A 23,739-nucleotide genomic window follows, 5' to 3' on the forward strand; every position below is an offset into this window, starting at 1 on the left:
GAACACTACGCGTGGCGATATAACGCATAGGAAGTCTTCGCATGGCGATATAATGCAGTTCCCAAAGCAGTAAAGCTCTCAATCTTGTAAAATTTCAAGCTCTCCAATTTCCACCTGGTCCAAATTTCGAACTTCTCAAATTTTCACTTGTCCCAAATTTCAAACTCCCCAAATTTCAAACCTGCCCATAAATTCTCGCTCGTCCCAAATTTCCATACACTAAAACCTCCCCATTCCCAATCTCCCAATTTCCCTCTTCACGAAAAAGAATTATTCATACACGAACGAGCAGCGCCCATAATTTATTACCCAATATATTCATAATCACGTTCTCAAAAGGTTTTTTGTATCCCCTGAAACGCGATCCATCGAAAAGGAAATACATAAAGAGAAACGATGTACTTTGAAACGAGAGGAGATTAATCCCATAAACGATTGGTTACGGGGTTATAACCTGTTCGAAAGCGATATTCCTCCTGGGTTGGAAACAAATCGGCCAGTTTTGAAAAGGTATCCAGACGAATCACGTATTGACACGTGTCGTTCCTGTTATTCCAGTTTCCAGTAGATTGGCTAACCGGAAGCACGGGATTCATATTGTTCCGTAGGCTGTGACTGTAGAGAAGCCATGCGCCTGTGACAGTTGTAGGTTAGTTGTACTCTCTGTACGGGGTGTTAAACCATAGCCTACTTATCCAGTTATGATGCTCTTTGATTGACACCCAAAAACACGATGAAATCATGAATCTTAATGGACTTTGAAGTTTAAGATCAGGGGTGGATCAGTTTCTTTATTTTTCATACATTACTCTTCACGTAAACTGAATTACTTCATGTTACTAAATTAAAATTGTGTCATGATCGTGTTAAAATTGTCATGTTTATCATTTTATATTGTACGTATAAATTAAACTTGTACTATTCGATTTTATTGAAAACGTGTCAGGTTTGTCATCTTGTATTATTATGTTAATTAGATGTATACTGGTCAGTCGTGTTAAAATTGTGTCAGGTTCACCATTTTGTATTATTCCACATATGAGATGCACTGGTACAGTTTGATCATATTAAAAATATATGAAGTCTGCAACCTTGTCATTGTTCTTCTTGTATCATACATGTGAATTAAATGTATACCGTTCACTCGTATTAAAAGTGCGTCAGGTTCACCATTTTGTATTATTCCACATATGAGATGCACCGGTACAGTTTGATCATATTAAAAATATATGAAGTTTGCAACCTTGTCATTGTTCTTCTTATATTGTACATATGAATTAAATTTATACAGTTCAGTCGTATTGAAAGTGTGTCAGGTTCACCATTTTGTATTCCACATATGAATTACATCGACACAGTTGAATCGTATTAAAAATATATCAGGTAACCTTGTTAATATTCTTCTCGTATTACACGTATGAATTACACATATTCAATCATATGAATCATGTGTTAGGTCTTCCATTTTGTATTATCGTTTATATGAACTGAACGTAATATTCAATTATACTAAAAATGATAATCGAGTCATATGTGTACATATATCATAATACACATATGCAACCATCTGTCATATTTTGTCGAGGCAGAGAATGTACATTATTTGATGTGTCAGTATTCACATATTCATTTTTAGTCGAAAAGTAAGTGAGCATTTGACGGTGGTAGCTGTAGAGTTAAGGGTAGTGGAAGGTGAAGAACCATTGGTCTATCATATTAACCCCTTGCGATATTTCGACGAATCTGAAATCCTCAAAATCTCCAAATACTCAACTCTCCACATACCTTTCCAAACCTCAAACTTCCAAGAAACCCCAAATCACCTAAAATCTGAAATCCCCAAATCTCAAATTTCAAACCCTCCAAATTCTCAGTCGTCCCAAATTTCAACCCTCCCAAGTTCTCAGTCGTCCCAAATTTCAAACCCCCTAAATTCTCAAATGTCCCAAATTTCAAATCTCCCAAATTCTCAGTCATCCCAAATTTCAACCCTTCCAAATTCTTAGTCGTTCCAAATTTCAAATCCCCCCAGTTCTCAATAGTCCCAAATTTCAAACCCTACAAATTCTCAGTCGTCCCAAATTTCAAACCCCCCAAATTCTCAGTCGTCCCAAATTTCAACCCTCCCAAATTCTTAGTCGTTCCAAATTTCAAATCCCCCCAGTTCTCAATAGTCCCAAATTTCAAACCCCCCAAATTCTCAGTCGTCCCAAATTTCAACCCTCCCAAGTTCTCAGTCGTTCCAAATTTCAAATCCCCCCAGTTCTCAATAGTCCCAAATTTCAAACCCCCCAAATTCTCAGTCGTCCCAAATTTCAAACCTCCCAAATTCTCAGTCGTCCCAAATTTCAAATCCCCCAAATTCTCAGTCGTCCCAAATTTCAAATCCCCCAAATTCTCAGTCGTCCCAAATTTCAAACCCCCCTGATCAATTTCAATTTAAAAATCTGAAATTTACAAATCCTCAACTCTCCACATACTGTCCCAAACCCCAAACTTCCAAGAAACCCCAAATCACCCAAAATCTGAAATCCCTAAATCCTCAATTCTCCACATACCCTCCCAAACCCCAAACCACCCAAAATCTGAAATTCCGAAATCCTCACCCCATGAAAAATTCCCAAGATCCCCTTCGGCTGTCGCCATAAACCCGATCGAGCAGTAATCCAGCCCGAAAACGAATCCCTCGGTCCAATAACGTAGCAGTAACTTTCCACGGAAAACAGTAAAAGATAAAAACCGAAGCCATATAATCGTCGCGTATCGCAGTGGCGAGCCTACTTTCCCTGGCACGCGGTGACGTTTAGTTTCCGTTTAAACGGCGAGGATTCGTTGGCGTCCGGTCGTGTTGCGCACCGTTTTCCGTCGCCTCTAAAGCTTATATAGGTATATAGATATATAGGGGCGAACAGGGGATGATGATGGAGATGGTGAATGCGAAGAGAAGGTGGGTGAGTAGGCCTTGGTGGGAGGAGGGTATTGGGGCGAGGGTTGGCCGCTTTAGCCCGGCGGGGATGGCTTTAACCGGTCGATACTTCGTTCCACGGCGAGAGAGCTTGCTGTGTTGCCTCACGAGGGGTGCGGGACGATCGTGACACAGCCCTGATCCTGCTACTGGACGGACTTGTAATCTCTAAAGAATGCTAACAAGAACTGGACGAACTTTTTCTTCGAATTGTTCAATGGACACACTATTGCACTATGATTTTTATACACTATTATTAGGTGCACTATGAATTATCAGAACAATATTAAAACAAAGATATTTGGAATGTTACGTCGATTTGGTATTCAATCGCTGATTATGTGATAAGTGGACTATGTTGTAATTGCACTTGAACTACAAATTGAAGCATATTACAAATTCGAGTACAATTGATCATATGTATGTTCATATGTGTATTTTACATGTGGTATTGTATTATTTTTGAACGATTATTGCATGTATAATATTGTTCAACAATTATAAAATAATTGCATATGTGATATTGTACGATAATTGCACATATGATATTATACAATAACTGCATATGTGATGTTGTACAATAGTTGCATATATGATGCTGCACATTAGTTACATATGTGATACTGTAAAATAATTTCACATATGATACTGTACAATAATTACACATGTGATGCTGTACAATAATTACATATGTGATGCTGTACAATAATTGCATATGTGATGTACAATAATTGCATATGTGATGTACAATAGTCACATATGTGATACTGTACAATAATCCCATATGTGATACTGTAAAATAATTTCACATATGATGCTGTACATTAGTTACATATGTGATACTGTAAAATAGCTTCACATATGATGCTGTACATTAGTTACATATGTGATACTGTAAAATAACTTCACATATGATACTGTACAATAATTACGTATGTGATGCTGTACAATAATTGCATATGTGATCTTGTACAATAACTGCATATGTGATGTTTTATAATAGTCACATATGTGATACTGTAAAATAATTACATATGTGACACTGTAAAATAATTTCACACATGATACTGTACAGTAATTACATATGTGAGACTATAAAATTACACAATTGTACATATGAAGTACAACGATCCTACATGTATAAAGTACACATATGAAACATAAGAAACAGGCAAATTAACATAAGAAATGCAAAACCCACCACAAAACCACCCCCACAAAACCATAATCCAAAAATAATTGAACATATGTATATTCATATAAAAACTATGAAACCATAAAGTAGTAAATTTCTGTCGAACAATATATCGAAGAACGCGAGACTCGCGAGATCGCGATGAATCCCTTTCACGCTGACCTCAAGGCATTTTCAGCCCAGCGTCCGAACAAAGCTCGGCTCCTTTCCTCCCTCCCTTTCCCCGTGTTTCTTCCATTTTGTTTGTTGTTTTTTTTTCGTTTGGTCGTCGCTTGAAAGCTTTTTTTCGCCTTTCTGTCGTTGACGCACGCGTGTGTATCGTTGTTCCGTGTCAACTGTCTGCCGAGCAGCCGGCGAAACAATGGAGCGGCGAGCCGAGACTGGCTGCAATAGTTCTGCCGGCGTTTCGCATTCATCCGCGACCACGATGCAAAAAGGAGAGCTGCCGTGGCGGGAAATAAAAAATATATATACCAAGGAGGTGGGGGAAAAGAAACGAATCGTTCGTACGGCTTTGACGGCCAACAGAAACAACCCCTACCACCGATGTCGTCGACCCACATCCTGAACACCCTACTGCTCGCGATTCCTGAAATAAATCCTAGAACGATCGCTTCCTGAAGCGACTTCACGCTCGATCTCTCTTCGAGTTTCATACCGATGGACACCGGAATTTACAACTACTCCAAATCCAACGGGATTTACAAGTGTGTCCGGTTACGTCGGAGATTTATGGGGGTTTGCACTTTTGGAGTCATTGAGGATCGAGGTGGGAACATATGGTCTCCATATTCGGAGGACATTTTTAACTATTTTGGCGAGATTGACTCGTGACGCGCTCTTTGCGTCAATTTTATATCACATATGCAATTATTGTACAGTATCATATGTGAAATTATTTTACAGTGTCACATATGTGACTATTGCACAACATCACACATGCAGTTGTTGTACAGTATCACATATGTAATTATTGTACAGTATCACATATGTGACTATTGTACAACATAACATATGCAGTTATTGTACAGTATCACATATGTGACTATTGTACAACATCACATATGAGGTTATTGTACAGTATCACATATGTAATTATTATACAGTATCATTTGTGAAATTATTTTACAGTATCACGTATGTGACTATTGTACAATTTCACATATGCAGTTATTGTATAGTATCACATATGTAATTATTGTACAGTATCACATATGTGACTGTTGTACAACATCACATATGCAGTTATTGTACAGTATCACATATGTAATTATTGTACAGTATCATTTGTGAAATTATTTTACAGTATCACATATGTAATTAGTGTACAGCATCACATATGTGACTATTGTACAACATCACATATGCAGTTATTGTGCAGCATCACATATGTAATTATTGTACAGCATCACATATGTGACTATTGTACAACATCACATATGAGGTTATTGTACAGTATCACATATGTAATTATTGTACAGTATCATATGTGAAATTATTTTACAGTATCACATATGTAATTATTGTACAGTAGCATATGTGAAATTATTTTACAGTATCACATATGTAATTATTATACAATATCACATATGCAATTATTGTATAATCGTTGAACAATATCATACATGCAATCATCGTATAAAAATAATACAATATCATATGTACAATTATATACCACATGTAAAATACACATATGATCATACATACATACATACTCTAAAATCCATGCATAAAATATCCTCACCAATTTCATCAAGTACAAACTGCATAACAAACGTCCGTTTAAAACAACACAATTTCATCAACTTCACCATTACATCACATATAAAATGTACGAACCGTAATATTCCGTTAGCGTGACACGAAAAACTTAAGTAACATAGCGTTTGAAAAGAACATGAGTGAACCGTGTCACGTGGTCGAAGGGAAACTGGCATTAACGAAAATTCCTGGGTTTTTCGTGTAAGCGGAGACGATCGTAATATCGTAACGGGCTGTTGGGGAACACCGGAACGAGGGTTCCCTAGGGAAATCATCTTACGAGCAGAGTAAGATCGATGCTTAGCCACAGCCCGACTTGTTACTCTCGTAAAAGCTGGTAATTCTTTCCGTTCTTGGGGTGAACGAAGCGTTCGCTGATCCTTAGATGTACGTTCGCGTCTTTTAACGGGTTCGTTCACCTTCTAAATGGTCCATTTAGGTCTCTTAACTCTCTTGGCTGGGCTGCTAACGTCCATCAGATCGTTTGCCGCAAGATTTATTTTCGAGATGGGTTATTAAACGCAACATTGTGTCAAGTATTATTAATTTTGATGGTATGTGTGGTAAATATTGAAACACGTTTTTAGTATTATTTTGTGTTAATGTGGGAATACTCAAAGTCTTCATCCAAACCTCAAAGTCCTCATCGCAACTTTAATGTTGATGTGGGACCTTAAGGTTGTGATGAGGACATTGAGGTTTGGATGAGATTTATGTTTCTTGGTGGCAAATTATTATTTGTGAATTATTGTGAATGATTATGACACTCATTCACAACGAGACACATGTCACAAGTTCACAGACACTAGGGTCTTTGCTCTTAGAATATTAATTTAAATATTTGAAAATTTGGGAATTTAGATTTTAGCGAAGGAATGTTAGGGATCTGAGATTTGGATTAAATAAGGATTTTACAATTTGTGATTTTGATCTTCCAACATTAAGCTACATTTTACAAACTTGACCTTGTAAGATAGCAAGATACTCTCGTATCTTTCCCAATAACCATGTTCCTAAAACTTACTAGAACTACCCTGAAACTTCTCGTCTCCGGTTGTCTCGCTCTGAGCTAGGAAACTTTTAATAACTCGACAAAACTTGGAACATTAGCTCAGCTCGTTCTACAAAATTCAACTAATGAACCTAGCTAAAAACTGACAATTAACATTTTCTCAAAATTTACGTTACAAAATCTTTTGACACAAATGTTTCTTAGTCTCCTAACACCTTTAACTACAAGTCGGATACAAATTAAAATCAACAACAAAAATCCTTTCAAGGTTCTGAAGTCTCAGGACTCAAATTCTGAGGTCCAAATTTGTTGATACCCAAATTGCTTAATTCCCAAATTCTAGATGTAACAATCATCATCGCGTAACATGTAGCAATCAACAATCACTAGATATCAAATTTTTATGGTCTCCAATTCTTATTCCCAAAAGTCTTATGCATCCCAATTCAAGGATCCACAAATCTACATATTTCAATACCTTGGTCCTAGCATTTCTACACCTCACAATTCCTAGATTCCCATGTCTCTAAATACCTAAGTGGCTACGTCTCAAATCTGTTAATCCTCTAATCTATTAATCTCCAGATTCTACATCTGAATATCGCCAGACGTGAAATTCTCTTGGTCTCCGAATTCTCATGAACCCCCAATCCTCCTTGTTCCCAAATCCTCCTTGTCACCGAATCCTTAAGGTCCTCAAATCCTTCTGGTCTCCAAATCCTCCTAGTCCCCAAATTCTTTTAGTTCTTAAATTCTCCTGGTCCTCAAATTCCAAAGTTCTCGAATCCCTACATACCCCAATTCAAAGGCCCCCAAATCTTCCTGCTCCCCAAATTCCAAAGTCCCCAAATCCCTACACACCCCAATTCAAAGACCCCCAAATTCTCCTGGTCTCCAAATCTTCCTACTTCCCAAATTCTCCTGGTCTCCAAATCTTCCTACTTCCCAAATTCTCCTGGTCCCCAAATCTTCCTACTTCCCAAATTCTCCATATCTCCAAATTCCAAAGTCCCCAAATTCCCACACACCCCAATTCAAAGAGCCCCAAATCCTCCTGGTGCCCAAATCCTCTTGCTCTCCAAATCCTCCAGGTCCCCAAATTCTCCTAATTCCCAAATCCCTACACATCCCAACTCAAAAACCCCCAAATCTACATTCCCAAATGCCTTGATCCCAAAATCTCTAAACCCCAAACCCTAGTCTCCCATATCCTCAACTTCCCAAAACCCTAAATGATAACTCCACATCTCTAACTCCCCAAATCCCTAAACCCTAAATTTCCATATTCCTAAATTCCCAACTCCTTAAACTCCATCTTCACATCTCTAACTTTCCAACCCCCTAAACTCTAAACGTCCATTTCCCTAAATTTCCAACTCCCTAAGTCCTACATCTCCACATCTCTAACTTTCCAAAATCCTAAATTTCCATATCCCCAAATTCCCAACTCCCTAAGCCATCTCCACATCTCTCGAAACCCTAAACTCTAGATTTCCATATCCCCAAATTCCCAACTCCCTAAGCCATCTCCACATCGCTCCAAACTCTAAACCCTAAATTTCCATATTCCTAAATTCCCAACTCCTTAAACCCCATCTTCACATCTCTAACTTTCCAACCCCCTAAACTCTAAATGTCCATTTCCCTAAATTCCCAACTCCCTAAGTCCTACATCTCCACATCTCTAACTTCCCAAAACCCTAAATTTCCATATCCCCAAATTCCCAACTCCCTAAGCTATCTCCACATCTCTCCAAAACCCTAGATTTCCGTATCTCCAAATTTCCCAACCACGTCCCCAAAGTCCCACATCCAGAACTTCGACACGTAGATCTGAAAGTGCGATCTCGTGGCCGTTGCGAGGAGAATCGATCAACGATAAAACGGGTTGCATTGGGACGCGTTTATAGGCGGTCGGTTATGGCACGATCTCGTAGGATCCGGGAACACACTCGTGTAGAGCAAAGTCGAGCGAGTATTTAAAGGTATCGACGTGTCGTCGTGTTGCGGCTGCAAAGGCGCAAAATGTGGTGGTTGGGTGGCAGGAAAGTTCGCTTTGAAGGCTCATCGTCGCTCTTGCACGCCCTAGTTGCACGTCGTCGAGCAACTGGCTCGATTCAAGGCCAACGATGTCGCTCGACCATCGTTTCTGCGTCGGTGCTTTCCTCTGCCGATATTTTTCACTTACATCTCTTCACGCTCTTTCTCTTACATCTCTTATGGGTCTTAATGGCTGACACTTCTTTACGGCCATCTTGGTTAGGTTAATACTCCTTGCGAAATTCTATTCATTTACTAAAAATATTTATTAAACTTGTGACTTCCTACTGAACATATGAAATTCAAAATTGATCTTGAACATATAAAATTGAAAATAGAACTTGAACATATAAAAATTGATCAACTTATGCACATGAAAATTTGTGACATTACACATATGAAAACTTGTGATATTACACATATGAAAATTTGAACTTGAACATATAAAAGTTTGTTAGCTTATACACATGACAATTTGTGATTTTACACATATGAATACTTATGATATTATACATATGAAAATTTGAACTTGAACATATAAAAATTTGTTAGCTTATACACACGTCAATTTGTGACCTTACATATATGAAAATTTAAACCTGAACATATAAAAATTGATCAACTTATGCACATGAAAATTTGTGACATTACACATATGAATACTTGTGATATTACACATATAACAATTTGAACTTGGACATATAAACATATGTGAACTTATACACATGCAAATTTGTAACCTTAAACATATGAAAACTTGTGACTCTCTACATATGAAAATTTGTTACCTTACACATATGAAATCTTGTGACCCTCTACGTATGGGGATTTGTGACCCTCCACATATGAGAACTTGCGACTCTCTACATATGAAAATTTGTTACCTTACACATATGAAACCTTGAGATCATCTACATATGAAAATTAGTGACCCTCCACATATGAGAACCTTCTACATATGACAATTTGTGACCCTCCACATATGAAACCTTGTGACCGTCCACATATGAAACCTTGTGACCGTCCACATATGAAAATTTGTGACCCTCCACATATGAGAACATGTAACCTTCTACATATGACAATTTGTGACCTTCCACATATGAAATCTTGTAACCCTCCACATATGAAAATTAGTGACCCTCCACATATGAAAACATGTGACCTTCCACATACGAAAATTTGAACATCTCAAGAACTTGCAAATGAATAGTTTAAGAGACATAAGATAAAAATTAGTAAAGACAGAGGAAAATGATCCGCAATAAAGTGATAAGAGAAAATGAGATTGTGAAGGATGTTGTCTTTGCAAAAAAAAAAAAAGAAATCGGCCGCCTCGCCCTTTTTCATCGCAGACCAACTGGCGCAGCAGCCAAGCGTCGCGGCGCTGCTGGTGGTTGCAACGACGTCGACGCCGTAGCAGGATGAAACATTAACGTTGCGTTTGCGCCGATGCGCTCTGCCTTGAACTACTTTGAAGAAAGGAAGGATACGCGACGAACCTCCGCAAAACGGTCATGCTGCGACCGGCTTGACCTTTTGTCCTATTGTCACTAGCTCGTGCGTTTCTACCTCTTTTTCTCCAGCCAATTTATAGTTGAACAGAGAGTACTCTGTACAACTAGTTTCGAACTCGCTGATCAGCGAGCTTGCGGAATGAAACATGCTATGAAGTTTCAAGCGTTTGGAAATGGGGATAAATATTATTTGCTGTACTGAATAGATCTGGCATATGTGGGATAGGGGATGTTTATTTGATCACATATGTGGACCTCTTTTCTTTTCATTTTGCCTGTTTCTTATGGTTCATGATATGTGTACATTTATATATGGAGGATCATTGTTTATTATATGTGCAATTATGTAATTTTACAATCTCACATATGTGACTATTGTACAGCATCACATATGCAATTATTGTACAGTATCACATATGTGATTATTGTATAATGTCACACATGTAATTATTAAACAGTGTCATATATGCAATTATTATACAGTATCACATATGTGACTACTGTACAACATCACATATGTAATTATTGTACAGTATCACATATGTAATTATTATACAGTATCACATATGTGATATTTCCTTGTTAACCCTCGACAACCTAGAAGTATTTGAAGCTTACTTCACTGCAAGATTTAAACTATTTTTCATATGAAATTGTATGCTAGATATTTTTATATCAAGTACAGAAGAGAAAATATTAATTTTGTTAATAAACATAAATATAATAAACTTGATTGTATAAAACAACTTCAGTTAGTAAAAGTACCATGGAATCTCTATGACAACATAAATTCCCATAAGAATAAATATTTTTTTAATAACTATTGTCATCTTGAAATAAAAATATGATTCTCCAAAGTAGTTAAATTTTCATGATTATTAATATAATTTTTATAATGAAGTTATTACAAATTTTTATAATGAAGTTATAACAAGTTATTCAATTTTAAAATATCATTTATAAACACGTGTTAAATTTATTCAAAATTCATGTTGTATCACTGAGCAACATTATAAATAATCAAACAATAGAGAATTTATCGTATTTGCAAAACTGTATGGTATCAGCACTGCACGCAATTAACAACGTTGGGAGGCAAAATTGCATGGGAATATACAACCTGTAGTCACAAACATGTAGAATTACGATGTGTACTGATAGGACACGTAGAATTACAACATGTAGATTTAACAACGCGTGGTAATGGAACGGGGCGAAGTTAGGACGCGAGAAAGTAACGATGCGCTGAATTATAACGCGTAGAATTAACAACGCATGGAATTACGCGTGGTATTACAACAATTTGAGTTAACAACGCATAGGATTAGAGTGCGTGGGATTAGAACGTGTGAAATAACAGTGCGTAGAATTAACGACGTGTGAAATTATCGTGGAGGGATTAACAATGCGTGGAGTTAATACGCGTGAAGTTAACGATGCGTGGAATTATGGTGCGTGGAGTTAACAATGTTGGGAGTTATCATATGGGGGAGGAGTGATGGGTGAAGTTATTATGTCAGAGTTATTTTATTTTATAAGACATTATATGAGAAATTAACAATGTGTGAAATTTTCACCTAACCCAACCTAACATAACCATACATGGAGTTAATGCATGGAGATATGTGTGAAATTATGCCGTGAAATTATGAAATATTATGTGTATAGTAATTCGTGAAATTACCAACGTGTGAAGTTACCACACGTGGAGTTAAGAATGTATGAAGATATTATGTGTGAAATTTTGGCGCGTGGAATTAGTAATTCATGGAATTACCACGTGTGAAATTAGTAGAGTGTGAAGTTGTTAAGTGTGGAATTACGATACATGAAATTATAGTGCGTGAAATTAGTAACGCGTGAAATTACTAACGCGTGGAAGTAGCAACGCGTGGAATTAGCTATGCGTGGAAGTAGCAACGCGTGGAATTAGCTATGCGTGGAATTACAATGCGTGGAATTATAAAGCGTGGAATTAGCAATGCGTGGAACTATAACCCGTGGAATTAGCAATGCGTGGAATCACCAACGCGTGGAATTACTAACGCAAGGAATTAGCAACGCGTGGAAGTAGCTATGCGTGGAATTACAAAGCGTGGAATTAGCAACGCGTGGAACTACATCGCATGGAATTAGCAACGAGTGGAATCACCAACGCGTGGAGTCACAACGCGTGAAATTAGCAATGCGTGGAATTACAACGCGTGAAATTTGAAACGCGTGGAATTACGATATATGAAATTGCAACGCGTGAAATTAGCAGTACGTGGAATTAGCAATGCGTGAAATTATTAACGCGTGGAATTAACAATGAGTGGAATTACAACGCGTGAAATTTGAAACGCGTGGAATTACGATATATGAAATTGCAACGCGTGAAATTAGCAGTAAGTGGAATTAGCAATGCGTGAAATTATTAACGCGTGGAATTAACAATGAGTGGAATTACAACGCGTGAAATTTGAAACGCGTGGAATTACGATATATGAAATTGCAACGCGTGAAATTAGCAGTACGTGGAATTAGCAATGCGTAAAATTATTAACGCGTGGAATTATCAATGAGTGGAATTACAGTGCGTGAAATTACAGCGCGTGGAATTACCAATACTCAACCACACAACTTATCTCACATACTTTCCTAATAAATCTCGCTACCAAAAAACGAAGAACAAAAATAATTATCCAGCAAACGATCAATAAATACTTTCCTTACCCTCATCGTTAACCTGATCAGCGTAAAGAATCGACAGGACGCGAATAAATAACACTCTGCGAATAATCACGAGACTGGAAGTCCAATTTTTCTTTTCTTCTCGTCCTCTAATTGCAATAGGAGAGATTTAGGTCATCGTTCACCAACGTTAGCTTCTTTTCTTTTCGTCATCCGATTATTTGAAGACCACGCGCACTGTCCAAAGACAAAACAGTTGCCTCTTTGAAGTGCTGGCCTCGAATTGCTTCATCCTGCTCTTTCATCCTACTATATTTGACCCCTTTTCCCTAACTCCTTTGAATTTCACGATCGTACACCCGATATCGTTTCTTTTTTCAATTTTCTAATTTTCCTTTTACTTTAGTTAATCTACTTATTACGGATTTCACTTTGAATCTTAATTTTATTCAATTTTATTTTCTTGCTGTTTATTTCATTTTTGATGTTTTGAATTTTCTATCTGTTTCTAACTTGAAGATGCAAGTTATCAAATATCGAAATATGATCAAATTCTATGAATTGCAGTTTAATTTTCCCCATTCAAAGATCATAGATTATAATTCTCCAGAGATAACCAAAAATGACCAGACGGATTTAAAGTTGTCAAAAGTTTGAATCTCTCAGATTCAAGTTCTTTGAACGATCAGTCCAGCTTCGCCGATCTCCAATCTCGAGGTGCTCAAACTTCCTCTAATCCGGTGCAATGATAAACTTAGCATCGCAAAAATTTTACCGGGATCGTTAACAATTTAGTACCTAATTAAATAACTGTTCAGATAATTAATGATAAACAGTTTGAACTAATAATCCAATAGTTCTCTTACTAATTCAATAATTCCTTAACTAATAGTTCTCTTTCTATTGTTTCAGAGGTGCCTTCTCGGTAGTGCGACGATGCGTTCAGAAGAGTACCGGTCAGGAGTTCGCGGCAAAAATCATAAACACGAAAAAACTCACGGCCAGAGGTAAGTTCACTCATTGTTTCAATAATACACAACATCAGAACAACTTAATAATAAATCTACATACACTACCGTCCATAAGTATCCGGACACTTGGTTTCGTTACATAAAACATAGTTGAACTTTGTACGAAAGGTATTTAGGGTTATCATATCATTTGTAATAATTATTATTATCTTTTCTGAGGTGTCATAACGTAATAGAATTAATTTTTAAGTACATATTATACAATGAAAGTGTGAAAGTAAAATTCATGTCCAGAAGTACAAAGTCCAAATTTGTGAATCTAATGAAACGCTTTCGATTCTAAAAAAAATTTTAATTTCTACTGTGTTTCATTTCTATGGTGCAGAACGTATTCAGAGGGTTCTTCGGTATGTTTCAAGTGTTTGTAAACTGTTGGTAGATGTTTAGGTTCCCTCAATGGAGATAAGAATGGAGGTAACGCTACGCACTCGACAGTTTCGGTTTAGTTCGTCTGTAGCTTCTTTTCCATCGAGATATGAGTTCCAAACGAGAATTATCAATCGAAAAACGTTCCAGTATACTGACTTTTGCAGAAAAAAAATCGATTTTAGTTACTGTTGCAGATACTTGAATAACTTTCATGCAACGCGAATGCATATTTCGCTTGTGTGCCGATATTTATGGACGGTAGTGTATGTGATACATCTTGTTTGGTGTAAAGTCGTTCCACAAAGATGTGGATCTAACTTGAGATCTATGTTCAGAATTTGTCTTTCACAAGAAACACGTCATCTTCAAACATTTCAAATTATATGTTGAATATCATCATATGTTGAGTATCTACATATGAACCTTTCGCACTCCTTTCTATTATCTACCAACTCAAAATAGTATAATCTATAAAATATCTATAATCTGAATGTATAAGATTCAAGAAAAATGTCAAGCCACGACATATGTAGCAGTGTAAACGTATGAGTATTACACGTATGAGTAACATATATGATGTTGCTCTTGGTCATTAATTAGTAGCCACTTCCTTCATCCTCAAATAAGATACGTATTTAGCAAGGGTAGCTAAACTCCCTTAACTGTATAACATTAGCATTTAAAATACTCGATATTAACCGAAACGAGTGCACACCGGTGAACGTTAGTATGAAAATGGACTTGATGCAAAAATTCTTGATGCGAGATCCAGGCAGCGTGTTCGATGGCCCTCCATTAATGCACCACGCAAACGAGGCTACTCGAGACAACTTTCAGACGATATTGTATTTTAATTTCTGTACCACGATGCTCTTTATCGATCGTCCGTATTTTGAGACTTGAAAGAATTTAATACTTTTATTATAGATCACTCTTGACGTAATTAGTGAAGTGCGATTTGATTCATATTTTCGCTAGGTATTCTGAGATTAATTTTTCGCTGCAATTCCATGTTTTAGTAATTCCACGCATTGCTAATTCCACGTGTTGGTAATTCCACGCGTTGCTAATTTCATGCGCTATAATTTCACGCGTCGCTAATTCCACGCGTTGTAACTTCACGTACCGTAATTCCACGCGTTGCTAATTCCACGCGTTGGTAATTCCACGTACAGCTAATTCCACTCGTTGTAATTTCATGTATTGTACTTCTACGCGTTGCTAATTCCACGCATAGCTAATTCCTCGCGCTATAACTTGACGCATAGCTAATTCCACGCGCTATAATTTCATGTATCCGAATTCCGCACTTAACAACTTCATACACTACTAACTCACACATGTGAAATTCTTCACATATATTGTCATACATCTGGTAAGTGCGTCACAAATATTTTCAGAATTGTTGAGAACAATTTTAATTGCAAATAATTTTTTAAATTTAATATTTTTGTAAAGGTGGGTATATATTTGTAACTAAGATGGTAGAAGAGGGAGATGCTCGGAATTAGAGTCTGATGACTGTCTTTATATCGTGGCCCTTTCTTCGGCAAGAATTTCAGTTGGAAGGCATTGTTCGGTCACTTTTTACGATTAGACAGAGAATCATGGAAAGAGGCTGTATGTATTAGCAAAGATTTAGCGTCTAAAAACAACGAGCAACGCCGTTGTCAAACTGCCAACATTCCATCGCGATCAACAGTGTGCCAGTGCCGTAGTTGAATTGGTCCAGAAACTAGTGGAAGTTTTCTGGTGGATACGTTGAGTTAAGAATGTATGAAGATATTATGCGTAAAATTGTCGCGCGTGGAATTAGTAATTCGTGAAATTATAACACGTGGAATTAGCAATGCGTGAATCTACCAACGCGTAGAATTACAACGCGTGGAATTAGCAATGCGTGGAATTACAACGCGTGGAATTAGCAATGCGTGGAAGTACCAACGCGTAGAATTACAACGCGTGGAATTAGCAATGCGTGGAATTACAACGCGTGGAATTAGCAATGCGTGGAATTACAACGCGTGGAATTAGCAATGCGTGGAAGTACCAACGCGTAGAATTACAACGCGTGGAATTAGCGACGCGTGAAATTACAACGCGTGGAATTAGCAATGCGTGGAACTACCAACGCGTGGAATTAGAGACGCGTGAAGAATTACAACGCGTAGAATTAGCAACGCGTGAAATTACCAACACGTGGAATTACAACGCGTGGAATTACGATATGTGAAGTTACAATCCGTGGAATTACAACGCATGGAATTAGCAATGCAATTATTCCACAATTTCTCCCATAAATCTACTTCACTATAATTCTCTCTTCATCCACAACTCTATTCTGCAACGTAAAGGATCAACACAGATTTCTGAACGCGACGTATATAAATATCATGGTTTCACGAACGGTCGAACATCAACAAGTTGACTTTAGAAGGGAACTCTCGGTTCGAAATCTTCTTATCCCGCTTTCGATCGAGACTCTCGATCGATCTTTAGAATCCGGACGACGAAAGGAATTTTCGAGGGTCGCGTGCAGAATCCGGGGCCAAGAATTCGTTTGCGGACGTGAAAAATCCAGAAAGAGCAAAAAGTCCACGGTTTCTCCAACCGAACCCGTTTGATCTCGTAATCGAATTTTTTCCGCCAACCAAACTCCCAAGAAAAATAGAACTTCCGGGACGAACAAAACTGCTAACACTGTTAGGGAAAGCTACTTCATGCTCCTGAATTTTGATCTTTGTCAGGTTTCTTTTCCACCGAAAATTCAGTTTGGTTTTGCATAAAAAAGTCTGCTTTCAGTTTATATACATTTACGACTCCATTTTTAGTTTCATACTTATTTTTATAGTTTCATGTTTATTTGCATTTACAGTTTTTGGTCTTATTTTTACTTACAGTTTCATTTTTGGTTTTATGTTTTGTGACATTTTATTTATTTAACATTGTATAAGTTAATATATTTTTATTATAACAAAAGTGTTGTTAAGTTGATATCACTGCTATTTTATAGTAGACTCAATTTTATTTATTATATGACTTTGTCAGAGTGGAAATCTTCTCACAAACCTAATTGTTAAGAGATTTTGACGTCCTATTCCCAGAAAACCAATTTTCCTCTGATGAAAAATTCTTATCTCCATCGTTCATTCTATTAAATTTAAGTTTCTTCATTCTTCTTTTCCTGGACAAGAGTTTCATTATTGGTCAAGTCCAGAACAACCAAAATTTTTGATAAAATGTGATACTTATGTATGGACAGAGCAGGACTAGCAAACTCATATGTGGATTAATATGTGACCCAAAAATTTCTGACAAAAAAAATTAAAAAATACTGTGTTGATTTAATGGGTCAAATTCTGATCATACAGCAGTAGAAATATCATCTTAATTTGACAAAAAAAATTTATTAAAAAAGATGAGACTAATGTTTGGACAGAGTAAGACGAGCAAACTCATATGTGGATTAATATGTGACCCAAAAATACTTGACAAAAAAAATTAAAAAATACTGTGTTGATCTAATGGGTCAAATTCTAATCATACAGCAGTAGAAATATCATCTTAATTTGATAAAAAAAATTTATTAAAAAATTGAGACTAATGTTTGGACAGAGTAAGACTAGCAAACTCATATGTGGATTAATATGTGACCCAAAAATACTTGACAAAAAAAATTAAAAAATACTGTGTTGATCTAATGGGTCAAATTCTAATCATACAGCAGTAGAAATATCATCTTAATTTGATAAAAAAAATTTATTAAAAAACTTGATACTAATGTCCATACACACAGGACTACCAAACTCATATGTGGACTAATATGTGACCCAAAAATACTTGACAAAAAAAATTAAAAAATACTGTGTTGATTTAATGGGTCAAATTCTAATCATACAGCAGTAGAAATATCATCTTAATTTGATAAAAAAAATTTATTAAAAAACTTGATACTAATGTCCATTCACACAGGACTACCAAACTTATATGTGGACTAATATGTGACTCAAAAATACTTGACAGAAAATAATGAAAAATACTGTGTTGATTTAATGGGTCAAATTCTAATTATACAGCAGTAGAAATATTACCTTAACAAAAAAAAATTTATTAAAAAATTTGATACTAATGTGCATACAGAATAAGACTAGCACTCATATGTGGAATATGTGATCCAAAAATATCTGACAAAAAAATTAAAAAATACTGTACTTACTTAATGGGTCCAATTGTAATCATACAGCAGTAGAAATATCCTAACTTGACAATAAAATAAAATTTGATAGTGTCAAATAAAGTTTGATAATGTTAGAAGATCTGAAATATAGTATGTAAGTAGAGATATACGTTTGAAAAAAGTAGGATATAAAACAAAAAGCATTTCCTCGGTATAAAAGTGTACGATACGCACGTCATTGGATCAGAGAGGGTTAAAAAGTATCGAGCAACGCGTTAGAAGAAGAAAGTTCGCATCCAGCTGGAGCGTTGGAATTAATTGGAGGGGTGGTGGGCGTGCACCGTGAAACCGCTTCTATCTTTGGCAGCCAGTTCCAGTTTCTCTGCAGAGGCGAAAGGTAACGAGGAGGAAAAAAAAGGTTGCCGTAGGCAGAGAAGATGAGCCCTCTGCTATATCCCTCTTCACTGGCCTCTCCGGTGTCTCTCCCTCGCGGCCAACAGAGGGATGCCACGCTTGCACCCTCTTCCATCCGCTCCGACCTTGCTCCAGTAACCTCTTGACCTACCCACGCCACGGCCGTCGTTCAACCGCACGTTTCTGAAACGAATAAAGCTCCATTTATACATACATCGACGGCCCGTGTGCATGGGTCAACTTTCGAACCGCCTGCAACTGTTCTTTCAAATGAATGAAAACGTCCTGCCTTTTCTCTCTAAGGGTCGACTTACGGAGACCACATTTTCGGAAAATCACATGGCACTTTGAGACGATTACATATTTTTTTTTAAGGGGTAACAGATTTTAATCATTTTTATGATGATGACTTAGTCTTCAGAAATTAGACAATTTACATATATTAACATGTTCATATGGGCAGCTGAAACTTTGACTATCTTCGTGATTAATAAATTTGTCCAAATATATTCAGGGTACTTTCATTCGTGACACATCTGCAAATAATTAATACAAGTATCCTCAGTTGGGTAAATGTGAAATTCTTAATAATGTACAGTACACACATGGGACTTACAGCGTCACATGTGAACATATGTAGATATGTGATCATATGGATATGTAGCAAGTCAAAGTGTTAACGCTGTTATCATCCTCAGTTAGGTAAATGTGAAATTCTTAATAATACACAGGTCACACGTGAGACTTATAGCGTCACATGTGGACATATGTGGATATATGATCATATGGATATGTAGCAAATCAAAGTGTTAAAGCTGCTATCATCCTCAGTTAGGTAAATGTGAAATTTTTAATAATGCACAGGTCACACATGGGACTTACAGCATCACATGTGAACATATGTGGATATATGATCAATGGATATATAGCAAGTCAAAGTGTTAAAGCTGCTATCATCCTCAGTTAGGTAAATGTGAAATTCTTAATAATGTACAGATCACACATGGGACTTACAGCGTCACATGTGGACATGTGTACATATATGACCATATGGATATACACAAGTCAAAATGTTAAAGCTATTATCAAATTATTCTCAAACATATCTCCAAATAATACACAGACCACAGTTACCTTTCTATCAAAATTTAACAGACATCCCCATTGCATAATACAAGTATATTACAAAATGCTGAACTATACTGTTCCATTGTACAGTTAGAACTGCCCTTAACTATTCTCTGCGAAGGGTAATTAACGATATAGCCGGTAAAGTAAAGTTTATCCGAAGGGTCGTTATTTTATTCTTGAAGTGACCATTTCGTGCTCAGGGCGGCAAGTTTATCGGAGATTTGAGTCGGCCAGTGCGGTGCTTCCAGTTCGACGAATAATTAATCGAACGTTCTCTGCATAGTAGTTTCGTCGGTGGCGCCATTTGAAATTCTAATTCCCGACACGGCAATTGAAAGGGGACCGGTACGGACGCTGGGAACGTTCGCACGTTCCTTCCTTTCTCGCTGTTCGCTCCTCTTTTCCGCCGCGTCCGGTGTTTATCGACGAGCGAGCTCGTTGTCCCAAGTAATTTCCTTTTGCGTTTCTTGCGCAGTCGGTAACTTGTTTACACACCAGAATGACCCACGATTACCGTGAAATTTTCTACGGCAAACTTTCCTCCCTTTTGTTGCCACGATTTCCACGATCGCTGCAAACGGCTCGAAACAATAGAAGCTGCTTTTCTTTCCATTTTCTTCTCTTTCAAACCTTAACGTTGTTACGGTATTGTAATTGGTAATGTTACCCAATAAGTTTGCTTAGATTCCAATTTATTTTAGTCGGGTTTTAAGGTTTAATAGGATAGCTGAGGTATTTGCTGTAGGTATATTAAGGTTAGGTTTATATTTATGTAAATCAGCATTTCCAGTCTCTTATATCAAATCATATAAGATATTGCATATTAGATTCATTAGTTTAATTTCTATTTAGGAGTAAGGTTAGTAGTGGTTTATATTCTGCAATGTTAGTATGAAATATCACATCCAGTCTCTTATATCAAATCATATAAAATACTGCCTATTAGATGCACTAATTTAATGTTAATTTAGGAGTAAGGTTAGTAGTGGTTTATATTGTGCAATGTTAGTATGAAGCATCACATCCAGTCTCTTATATCAAATCATATAAAACACTGCCTATTAAATACACTAATTTAATGTTAATTTAGGAGTAAGGTTAGTAGTGGTTTATATTGTGCAATGTTAGTATGAAGCATCACATCCAGTCTCTTATATCAAATCATATAAAACACTGCCTATTAGATGCACTAATTTAATGTTAATTTAAAAGTAAGGTTAGTAGTGGTTTATATCGTGCAATGTTAGTATGAAACATCACATCCAGTCTCTTATAACAAATCATATAAAATACTGCCTATTAGATGCACTAATTTAATGTTAATTTAGGAGTTAGGTTAGTAGTGGTTTATATTTATGCATTGTTAACATGAAGCATCACTAGCAGTCACTTATATAAAATCATATAAAACACTCCATCATTCCAAAACAGAGTTTGACATTTTAAAAGACCATCATTCACCACGAATTGTTCCAAAGTCAGAAATTTAAGAACGAATCCCCCGAAGGATCGTTTTCGGTCCTTAAAACCATCCATACTTCCGAAGGATAAGAAAAACGATCGAATCGAATTTCTCCCGTCCTTCGTTCCGCAGGGAGGCAAACCCGATAGCGTCGTATAAAAATAAGACGCGGATCTTCGTTGTTTGCGAGAATCGACGATCGCGATCGCTTTGAACCGTGGAGACAAGGCCGATCCACACGCCGCTTACTTTGCGTTCGATGGAGCACGAATGTCATGAAAGTCGGCAAAAACTCTTTCACCCTCGACGACGCTTCACCCAGGGACGTCGGCAAGGGACGAACGGAGGGATGCGATCGACGCTGCAGCCCTTGATCGCTCGACCGTGGATAAGAACGCGTCGAGTGAACCTGCATTTTGCGTTTCCATGCTATCTTGGCTACGATCCGGATGGAAAGCATGAACTTGACGCTGGGAAATTCTCTTTGGATCGATTAAAACACGGAATACCTGCGGGAAAATAGTAAGATCTGGTCGTACAGGGATGTTCAAGATTCTCACATAAAAAAATCTTGATATTTCAAGGGGGTTGACTTCAGGGTTGAATTTATTGGGGTTGATCTCCAATATCGATTTTGTCGAATTGGCAAAATTGCCAGGGGATGAATACCGTACACTGACCTGAAGATTTTGTCTCCTACTTTCGAAATGACAATAGAACATTTCAGTATATGTGGGAGAAAAAATGTGGTTGATATTTTTTTTTGAAACATTGATATTTTTTTTTGACATTGATCAAAAATGTTTGACAACACGAGGCACCTTCAACAAGCAATCTAACCTGTTTAATGTTTAATTATCATTGTTAATATTTGCAAAAAAAATTCATTTCCACTTATCAACTTCCCTGAATTTTAAAACAATTTTTCAGAAACCGTTCAAACGAAAAATCGTTCAGTATCCTTACATATGTTAACGATGTATCGTTTATACCATTGGTGTACCTTCAAAGGCATCTTTTTCATGAAAAGTTCTTTGACGAGTCACTCTTTTATGCACGGCAAAGTAGATGAAGTAGATTTCACGTAACATTAAGCAGAATACACAAGCTGGTGCACTTTTAAGGGAAGCTAGAAAAGTTTACAGCGTGGTGGTCCGTTAGAAATCTTCCGTTGTGCATGTTTCGTTGGCTGCGGTATGGCGCAGTAACGAATTTAGCGCAAACAAGGGTGGCTCGTTAACCGTTCATCCTGCTTCGCCTAATCTTGGCCACAGTCGGCGTTGCATTCGCTGCAACGAGACGCACCGTTTTCGAGGCCACGCAGCCGCGTGCCTTCAAACCGCTGTTAATGCAACGGGCTTTCCAAATCTGAAACAAGGGACAATGGAATTTGATTAAGTTTATCAAGTAAATTTGACAAAGAACGGTGTAATTTTGAATTATGTATAAGGGACGATGCTGAATCTGGGATTCTGCGTTTCGTATGCTGTGGCGTTTGAAAGTTTGCAGGAAGGAAAATTCTGGGTAAAGAGTTTTTTATGGTTTGTGTGTAGAGTTTGGAATTTTTTGATGGAGTAGATGATTTTTGAAATTTTGTTTTTTGATTGGTTTGGGAAATGTTTACGAATACTGTTTTGAGAAATCTGTGTTTTTAAACAATTTAAAAAATTGTGTTTTTAAACAATTTAAAAAATTGTTTTAAATTCTTAAATAATAATTTAACAATTTAAATAATCATTTAAAAAATTGTTTTAAGAAATCTTGATTTAGAGATTGGAATACTTGAAATTCCTTATGAAGAACCTTGTTGTTGTTGGAATTCCACATCACAAAACTGTTAAATGTTGGAATTCCGTATGAGGAACCTTGAAGATGTTGGAATTCCGCATGACAAACCTTGTAGAAGTTGGAATTCCATATCAGGAACCTTATAGATGTTAGAATTCTACATGACAAATCTTGTAGATGTTAGAATTCCATATCAGGAACATT

At 36.9% G+C, this 23,739-nt stretch overlaps 1 protein-coding gene across 38 annotated transcripts in view; it reads left to right on the forward strand.

Moving 5' to 3' along the window:
* The window catches only part of CaMKII (Calcium/calmodulin-dependent protein kinase II), a 164,107-nt gene that overhangs the window by 25,676 nt on the left and 114,692 nt on the right, over window positions 1-23,739 (forward strand). For all 38 annotated transcript variants that reach the window (XR_013038685.1, XM_076533265.1, XM_076533271.1 and 35 more), the window contains exon 2: window positions 14,076-14,170. Coding sequence is in view for 37 of the 38 variants with exons in the window: in XM_076533265.1 (XP_076389380.1) it covers window positions 14,076-14,170 (95 nt within the window). In the remaining variant the exon portion in view is untranslated. The remainder of the gene's footprint in view (window positions 1-14,075; window positions 14,171-23,739) is intronic.

The sequence above is a fragment of the Megachile rotundata genome, chromosome 7, assembly GCF_050947335.1.
Source record: "Megachile rotundata isolate GNS110a chromosome 7, iyMegRotu1, whole genome shotgun sequence".
NCBI classification, from domain to species: Eukaryota; Metazoa; Arthropoda; class Insecta; order Hymenoptera; family Megachilidae; genus Megachile; species Megachile rotundata.